The 9,917-nt window shown below is 37.9% G+C and overlaps 1 protein-coding gene across 1 annotated transcript; it reads left to right on the top strand.

Moving 5' to 3' along the window:
* Positions 1–5,234: 5,234 nt before the first annotated feature.
* On the top strand, positions 5,235–9,451 carry LOC107689814 (G-protein coupled receptor 26-like). Its single transcript, XM_016487978.1, has 3 exons — positions 5,235–5,905; positions 7,697–7,810; positions 9,181–9,451. The coding sequence occupies exons 1-3, from the start codon at positions 5,235–5,237 to the stop codon at positions 9,449–9,451; spliced, it is 1,056 nt and encodes a 351-aa protein (XP_016343464.1).
* Positions 9,452–9,917: the final 466 nt, after the last annotated feature.

Raw genomic sequence — 9,917 nt, 5'->3', positions numbered from 1 at the left:
TTTATTTAATACACGAGTTTCACAATTTGAGTTGAATTACTGAAATAAATGAACTTTTCCATGACATTCTAATTTATTGAGATGCACCTGTATGTGAAAAATGCGTCAGAATTTTCATCCGTAGTCCCTTGGCAGGTTGATGTTAAAAACAATAAAAACAACAATCTCTTTATACACACACACACACACACACACACACACACACACACACACACACAAATAAACTCCAAAATCTCAAATGGTCACAATTTTGATTAGACCGTAACCACATTTTCAGCTGTCTAGAGAAACCACAAAGGTTTAAAGGATTAGTTCACTTCCAAAATTAAAATTTCCTGATAATTTACTCACCTCCACGTCATCCAAGATGTTCATGTCTTTTTGTCTTCAGTCGCAAAGAAATTAAGGTTTTTGCGGAAAACATTCCAGGATTTTTCTCCATATAATGGACTTCAATGGTGGCCAACAAAGGTCCAAGGTCCATAATCATGTTGGAAAGGCCTTCGTCTGTGTCCGGTTCAAAAAGGTAGGGTAGGGCGAAAAACTCCATCTCATTTTCTCCTTCAACTTCAAAATCATCCGACATCGTTGTTTTACCTTTTTGTAAAGGGCATTTGACTTTCTTTGCACGTTCGCTTTGTAAACACCGGGTTGGTACTTCTGCCTACGTCACGCATGACCTTTCTAATGTGACTTTGTAATGCATGAGGTCGAGCTAGTGCAAGACGAGCATTTGTGGTTAAAAAGTATATTTATTTTATATTTTGTTTTGTTTTTACGAAAATGACAGATCGCTTTGCTAGTTAAGACTCTTATTCCTCAGCTGAGATATTGTAGAGCCATTTGAAGCTGCATTGAAACTGCAGTTTGGACCTTCAGCCCGTTGGCATACTTAAATTTATCTAATTTCAGCAATAAAGCAATAGAACACAAAAATGCGAATTGGCTCTAACATTTTTTTAAACTGAATGAATTTATTTATTTGCATTATTTTGAATGAAAGTAATGGAAAGTATTTTGAAAGATGTTTCAGCTGTTTTTGTCCAATTATAATTTGTATTAATTAATTCTATGTCCTTTTTGAGGCTTGAAAGTTTTGAAAGCTCCTTGAAAGCTCCCATTGACTTTCATAATATGGACAAAAACAGCCAAGACATTCTTCAAAATATCTTCTGTTGTTGTGTTTTTTTGTTGTTTTTTTACACAGAATAAAAAAAAAATCTCAAGTTTGAAACTTCATGATGGTGAGTAAATGATGACAATTTTCATTTTTGTGTGAACTACTGCTTTAAACTCAGTTAAAAAAACAAAAGTGCCCTCATGGTTCTGCTAAACATGACAGATTAACCCTGACTGTGACCTCTGAGGACAGGCCAAACCGCACTTATACTCTGCCCCCTGGGCCTGTGCCGGACAAGGCACAAGAGTATTATAGGATGCTGATGATGTGTTTATTAGGTTTGTTGAGAAGTGATGACAGACTTGTGGGACAAGAATGGTTTTAGTGAAGGTCAAGTACTCCCTCTTGTGGTGAAAACAAGAAGCTCACATTTAAATAACTAGAAAAGCAAGCAATTATCAAACAACATTAACAGTACACTATTAAAAATGAGGGCTCTTCATTGACATTGGTTTCATGAAGAACCTTTAACATTAAATTATCATTTTTAACTGCACTAAAGGTTATTTCTAGTAAAATAGGTTTTTTACATTATTATAATGTTCTGGGGAAAAAAAAAGTTTGAACTGGTCACTAAAATGTTCTTTGGGGAATCCAAACTGGTTCTTTTATGGAAAACCGCCTTTTGGAGCCTTTATTTTTAAGAGTGTAGAGAACACCACTGTGCAAGGTGGACAGTGAAAAGAATCTGGGGAAAATTCCAATTAATGGATGAGGGCCCATTCCTGTCTTTGCCTAGGCCCCATAAATGAGTAAATCTGCTCCTACTTGTGAGTGCATGAGTGCTTCCCCTAATCACATAACAACTAGAGTCAAAACAACATATTTTCAAATGAGGACTACGCTTTGATTAGTCAGGGCTCCACCGCTGAAAATAAATTACCTGTCAAAGTTAAGATGAAATGCCTCAGAGACAATCACAGAATATGCAGTGCATACATAATACACAACAGTCCTCAAACAGACAGAAAATAATAATAAAGGATTGCAGACAAGCATTTAGCCAGTTAAACCACCAGATGGAGCCACAGCTACACAGGAGGCCCTGACATAAAAAGACCCCTTTAAAACTGACACAAAAAAAAACATAGAAATTAAATCCGTCTCGTCATAGAGATCTTTACCTACAATCTCACTGCATAGGTCAATGTATTGCATTATTCGCAGCCATTCTCTTTTCCTTTTTCCACTTTCCTTTTTTTTTTCTCTGAAAACCTGTACTTAAAGCAGACCGGAATATAATACAACCTAAATTAGCTGAAATAGAAAGTGATTCTTAATGTTTTTAATACAGCCTTTGACTTAAAGGTCCCATGGCATGAAAATGTCACTTTATGAGGTTTTTTAACATTAATATGAGTTCCCCTAGCCTGCCTCTGGTCCTCCAGTGGCTAGAAATGGCGATGGGTGTAAACCGAGCCCTGGGTAATTGTGGGACTGGCTCGTAGTGGCTGAAATTCTGCACCAAGGCTGAATTTCGGGAAAGAGACTTCAGATACAGTACTAGGGACCACTTAGGCCTATATAAAAGCATCTAAAAAGCAGCATGTCATGGGACCTTTAAGCATATGACATAAACTGGGTTGTGAAAGTAAGCCTTTCATCGCATGCAACAAGCAACACAATAATGAATCTGGCAGAATCAGAATCACTGGACCCAGAATGCTATGCATCTAGTCCACAGGGCAGCATTTCATGGTATTTACCATGCAGATCATTTGTATATCACTCACATACACACAAATCTTAGCCTGTATATTCCAGGCTATGGAAACAATAGCATCAACAAATTACACAATTACCTTCAGTATAATTTTTTTAAATAATATAAATATTATTATAATACGCGTGACAAAATAATGGCAAGCTTTGGCAAGTTGCAAAAATGATTTAGCCTTCACTTAAAGTCTGATTATTCTTGACTACATCTAACATTTTAAAACACAAATTAGTTCTAAAAAAAAAAAAAGAGAGAGAGAATTATGCAGAAAAAGCGATGGAGATAAAAGCCTATGTTTCACATCAAGACAAGCTGTCCATATCACCCCCTCAAGTAGAATAACGAGATCGGTGCGGTTGCTCCACTGATTGGTCAGAATCGTTCATGCTGTCACAAAGGACCATGGGATGGACCACCACACACCCACTGCCCAGACAGCGTGGGCGTTTCCATGGTAACAGAGGGCAGCGACGATCTTTACACGGCCTCAGTGAGCCACTAATGAGTATGAGAGAGAGAGGGTGTGTGTGTGTGTGTGTGTGTGTGTGTGTGTGTGTGTGTAAACTGATCTTCTGGTTCAGTAAAAGTAAATGTCAGGGTTGCTTTCTAATTAGGAGGACCCAAAACGAAAATAATTCCCTAGCAAAGTATCTGGAAAAAAGGACAAATTTCAAATGTCATTTTCACTCCAGTCAAAATAGTGCTATAATTAAGAATACTATTAAATGAAGTAATGCCCTACATGTTGACATGCAAACATACACATGTGCACTCGCACAGACACGTCCACATGTACAAATTCACATACAGATTCATGTACACAAAGTGACAGGAAATTCATCTGACATCCCCCAGCCAGGCAAACAAGAGCCAAATGCATCAAGCCTGGCTCTCCCCTCCAACTCTTTTTCTATTCGAATGCAGAGCCAAGTCACAGAATCGACTGTTCGTATTAGTAATACAGGTATCGTTATTATTAAGAGATCACACATTTAAAAACATGTTAAAAAGGGCAGCATGTTTTATATACCTCAATATAACCCATTAAATAACCTTTAAATAAATGTGTGATTGTGAAAACATTACATAAACTACTGTACACACAAATTTTAAACTGCACTCATAAAACGGTGCAATCTACTTTAATAGAATCCAACAATAACATGATTACCTGTTCAATTATAAACACAGATTATGTGTGGATGTATGCTGGAAATGATTTGGCTTGAACAATAAATACAGCCTATTTCTCCCCAAGGTAGCTTAAATCAATATTTTACCAAAGCTTTAATTAAAAGTCGCAAGACTTCAAATCCTTGCTTCACTCTCTATTTCTCTTTTTGTCTGCCATTCCATTTGCAGTTGAAAAGAGCTGCTCAGATTATTTTTCACTCGATCTAGGAATTCTTTGATATGAATCAAACATTTGATTGTCAGAGATTGAAATGAAAAATCTAATTTTCAGAGTTTCCATGGTGTCTCTCAGCATGTTAAATGGTGGACAAAATGTCTTCAGCCAAACTCGGACAGTAACCCAACATGTGCCTGATATGAATATCTTAAGAGCATATGTGAAAGTTTACCACAATGAATTCATGCATGCCCATTTAAAATCTCCATGTTTTTAATGTGTGTACACTATTGGAGACTTTGTACTTGACATTACTTGACACATAACAATAAGCAGTAGATTTCTACACATTTCATTCGCAGCAGGGAAATATGGATTATATAAAACTTTGAGACGCATAGTTTTACAAACTACCAAGTTACAAACGTCGAAACTAAACGCGTTACAAATCGCGTTTCTAAAGGCATAAAAGCGCCTATTGCTCTTCAAGATCTTGTAGGACTTTAGCTGTGTGCTCGAGCGAATCACAAAATTGTACCACGAGATCCAGGGCTTTTGCCTCATCGTGACGTGAAAGAGTTCCCTTCGACAAATATAAACACTTTCTAAAATTAGTCCTCTCCACAAAATTAGTGGGGGGTGACATTTTGACATATAAAGCTGTTTCAAGGGCGAATTCTGCATTAGAAGCGCGCAAAACCCAAGCTGCGCAATTGCGCGAGGCATTCCTTTAGGGTTGAGAAGGAGAGCGGATTATTCGTCCTCTCTTGCGATTTCGCGTTCCAATTGTTTAGATGGATTTTCCCAACACTTCGCTGACTAAACGGAGGTCGGAGTCATGGAAGACCGTGCATCTCGCGCGTATGTACAAGTGGATATCGCGTTGGGGGATCTACAAGTTGTATTGATGCAATTTAGTTCCCCGTCATGAACTGTCCTGGAGCTGCGGTTCAAAGTTGGGGGCTTTAAGAGCGGGGAACATCATGCACACAGCGGAGATCGCGCTCTCTCTCCTACTCGTCGTGATCATCGTTGTGTCGCTGCTGTCCAACGTGCTAGTGTTGATCTGCTTCTTATACAATGCAGAAATTCGCAAGCAGGTTCCTGGGTTGTTTATACTCAACCTGACGTTCTGCAACCTGCTTCTGTCCGCCTCCAGCATGCCGTTGACTCTTTTCGGGGTATTGAGTAATGCACATCCCGGAGGACAAATTTTCTGTCAGGTGGTCGGGTTTCTGGATACTTTCCTGACCACCAACTCCATGCTGAGTATGGCTGCTCTCAGCATCGACCGCTGGGTTGCAGTGGTGTTCCCTCTCAGTTACCATTCCAGGATCCGTCACCGGGACGCTGTAATCGCTCTGGCTTACACGTGGATGCACTCGTTGTCCTTCTCTGTGGTTGCCGCGTGCCTCTCCTGGGTGGGCTACCATCAGCTGTACGCTTCGTGCACGCTCTGTAACGGCAGGGCGGTCAATGCCAAGACGCAGTTCGCGATTTACACCATGGTGCTGCACTCACTCACGTTCCTGTTGGTGTCGGTGGTGCTCTGCGTCACGTATCTGAAAGTGCTCAAAGTCGCGCGCTTTCACTGTAAGCGCATCGACGTGATAACCATGCAAACGCTCGTACTGCTAGTGGACATTCACCCGAGGTAAGAATGAGTGAGAATATGCAGATTTTTACGCTTAAAAAGAAAGAAAGAAAATTGGCAGCAGTGGTGAACTTTATCGTAGAAACACAGTGACGATGATTAAGATATTGGCGACGGCCTGTTTTACATAGGCTATATTAACTGTCAACACGTTATTTAATTAAATAGGTTATATATTAACAAAGCAGTAACAACACGTATGTATAAACCATATGCTGATTAAAAGTTCATAAAAATTGTCAAATGTAGTCAGTATAATTCAAATGTTGCCACAAACATCATGTTAACAAACATTGTAAACTCGAAATAAATAACATTAAAATGCAACAAAACCCAAACAAATGAGCATAACCAATAACACCAATAATGTTTGTACAAGGAACTTTGGGAATGCCTCTTTCCCTAATTGCCCTTTATGCTTTTTCTTTATATACTTAATTTATAAAACTTAATTAACTTTTTTGATTGTTAAACTTACTAATATTCTCTTCAAATTTTGCTTTTAATTTTAAGTGTCTGCACCAATACATATTATATTACATATTCAGCACTCAAATATTAAATAGTCTAGAGGCCAGAGAAACTCTAGAGCTGCTGGGTTTCAGCACCACAGTTTTGGTCCACTGCCCTCTACTAGACCTGACAGGGATTTGAACCTACTGAATCCTAAATAATTGTTCTTAACTAAGTGAACATGTATTTTATTCTGTGGATATCACAGAAACAAACTACATATTCAAAATAAATAAATAAATTAATTAATTAATTAATTAAAAACAGTCAAAATTGTAACTGGTGGACATAGCTGAAAAAATGACTCAAATGCGTAAACAGACACTTTATGTGTCCTGTGATTTAGAGACTGAACTGATCATTGACAAAGGCATAATATTTCAGTGGATCAAACTGGAATTGAACAGCTCAGGTCATGTGACTATTCACAGTATCTATGTAAAAATGTCAACATGAAATCAAGAGAGTCTGAAAAATACATCAGCAACTCAAACTGGCCCCCTCAAACTAAATCACAGTCACAAATGTAACTGGTACAATGACACAAAACATAAATAGAACTGTGATCAACAATTTCTACTTTAAAATAATAAAATGTGGCACATTTGTATGCTGCTACCAAATATTGTGGCTGAACACACCTCTCTCACCTGCCAACAGATATCAAGAGACATTTGTGCTCGTCAGAGAATGAACATCATCAGCTCATTGCCCAGAGCTCTGGATGACTTTCAATAGCAACATGTTGTCTAATAACTTATTAACCGACAATGAGTAATCACAATAGCCCTACACACCACATGTAATGAGCACATCTGGTGTTCAGGCAGGGGATGTATCAGAGCACTCCACACATTCAAAGAGAAAGGAAAATGACTGCCAGCTGTTGGCTCTTTTGCTATCCTTCTAAATAAATAAAAAGCTACAACTTTTTATAGACTGATATAACTAACCAATCACACCGTACTTCTGTTTGACGTGACCATGTGAGCAAGTGTTAAATAACCCACTGCAGGTGTGATGAAGGTAATCTGACATTTCAATGATTCACTGAAACAGCCTGGGCAAACATCCTCACTCGATGGGAACAGCTGTTAGGCCTCTTGAATGTTTTGTCAGAAAAAGGTTCCTAATGTTGTCATTGGTGAAGTATGTAAGTAAGTCTGGTGCATGGATACGGTTTTAAATAACATCTGTTTTAAGCTGGATAAAAGTCAGTCTAGTGAGCTTGTCTCATCTGCATAATAACATAATACTGAGATCATAACTTTTGTCCAGTGTTCGTCAGCGCTGTCTGGAGGAGCAGAAAAGGAGGAGACAGAGAGCCACCCGCAAAATTAGTACCTTCATTGGAACCTTCGTCGTCTGTTTCACCCCTTATGTCATTACCAGGTGAGCCACCTGCTTTTCTCCCCTGGGCTAGGCTAGGTTGAGATCCCTGGATGTTATTAGCTGCATGCTTGATATAATACTAATAGCTGGAGGACACTGCGTATTGTTTAAGCAGACCAGGGGCATTCATAACATATCTTCCATTTTGTTACGGAACATTACTGAATAGTTTTTTAAATTAAAACCTTTTTATGGTACTAATTCTTTTAGCTATAATGAACAATGTGTGTTTAAAGCAAAATTGAAAAATGTCTGTAATATAGATAAAACGCATAGTAATAATTTCAATGTTGCATCAAAATATGCATTACAAATATGCATTACAAATAATAAGTAATGCCGCCCGTTACTGATTACAAAGTACCTACCTAAAATTGTAGTCTATAATGTAAATCTATTAGTTTTAAGTAATATAATGTTTGATTACTATAATAATAGTAATATAATTATTGATTACTTTTAGATTTCTTTTGACCCAACTGGTTTATCACATAGATTTGAATAAAATCATTGTGTACCAAATTGACATAAAAATAAAATATATTCTATTCTTTATCATCAACAACACAAAGTGCATTAAAAGTCAGGGTTTCCCAAACTGGGGTTTGAAGGAACTGCGGGGTTTGATGAAAAGCTAATTAACTCAAATCATAAAAATGTGAACTTAAGGAAAAAAATAATTACTTTAAAATAAAAGCACTATAAATAAAAAAATATTTTGTTTGTTTACCTGCATGCCAGTGATATCATTTAACTGACATCAGAGAACTGTGAACACGCAAATGTGCTGTTAATTTGAAATATTATGAAGCTCATAAAATCTCTGTGTGAATAATATGTAATCATGTAATCCATTAAAGAGTAACTAATCTAATAAGGATTTTAAAATGTGATATAATCTAATTACAAGTATATTTTTGTAAACATTTCCCAAAAACTGGTCTCCTCTACAGTATCCTACAAGTTATGAAATGTGAAGCCTGTAGTTCTCGTACTAATGTCTCTGGTCATGCATGTCCACCTGACTCGTAAGCCAAAATGAAGAGCAGCCTTCTGACTAGGCATGTTACATAACCTGGGTAAGCTCAGAGAAGATGGAAGGATGACTGTCTGGTGTATCCCTGACTCTTGCTGCAGCTTTTCTTCCACAAAGCTCCTGTCAAAAGCAATTTTTATGAGCAAATGTTAGTGTCCCATTCTGGTCACAGATTATCCCCCACATAACCAAACTGAAAACAGAAATTGTTCTGCATTCACTACCTCTGCTAAACAAACGTATAGCCTTCCATATGCAAAAATAGTGAAAATGTGTTAACTGCAGAGAACGGACTTTGCACCTTGTCTTGCTTATGTGGGTGTCATGTCTTTAGGATTGTGGAGCTATTTGTGACGGAGCCATTTAATCCATATTGGGGCATGCTGTGTAAGAGTCTGGCATACAGCAAAGCTGCATGTGACCCCTTCGTCTACTCTCTTCTGCGACACCAGTACAGGAAGACTTGCAGTGACATCATCAATCGACTCTTGAAACGCAGTTCCCCGAATGGATCCGGGCATCAGCAGGAAAATGGAAAGAAATCAAGGAATCAAGCCAAGGAAATCGTAAAAGATGGGGAAGTCGAAGCCAGACCTACAAACTGAGGACTCCTGTTGCTATAGAGATCAACGATCACAAAGGTAGAGCTCTGACTCTGGAGGGAGAGAGATCAATGAAGACAGAGGAAACAGCGGGATACCAGGCTCTGCATTTCTCAACTCAAAAAGAATTCAAGATGTAACTGTAGCAAGAGATTTTAGTAGCAAAAGAGATTATTTTTATAAAAGTATTTATTAATTCTCTTCCTTTCTTTCTCCAATCAATTCTGAAATCAAACTTCTGTAAAGCTGCAATCCACAAAAGCTGCTAGTTAGCTAACATTCAAAGAGAATCTGTAGGGCCTATTACATATCGTGGTCTGATTTGTCTCTTATGTTATAGTGATAAAGTGCTGTTTAGACTTATGAATAGGTGACTGCTTTGACTTTCTGTATCTCATGGTCAAATGTGAGAAAACAAGATCGCATTGTGAGTTTTTCAAAACAGAATAAGAAACAATATTTTCTAGAT

Source organism: Sinocyclocheilus anshuiensis, unplaced genomic scaffold (genome assembly GCF_001515605.1).
Source record: "Sinocyclocheilus anshuiensis isolate Anshui unplaced genomic scaffold, SAMN03320099.WGS_v1.1 scaffold918, whole genome shotgun sequence".
NCBI classification, from domain to species: domain Eukaryota; kingdom Metazoa; phylum Chordata; class Actinopteri; order Cypriniformes; family Cyprinidae; genus Sinocyclocheilus; species Sinocyclocheilus anshuiensis.
The sequence above is the reverse complement of the archived record's forward strand: the minus strand, read 5'-3'. Positions and strand labels throughout refer to the sequence as shown.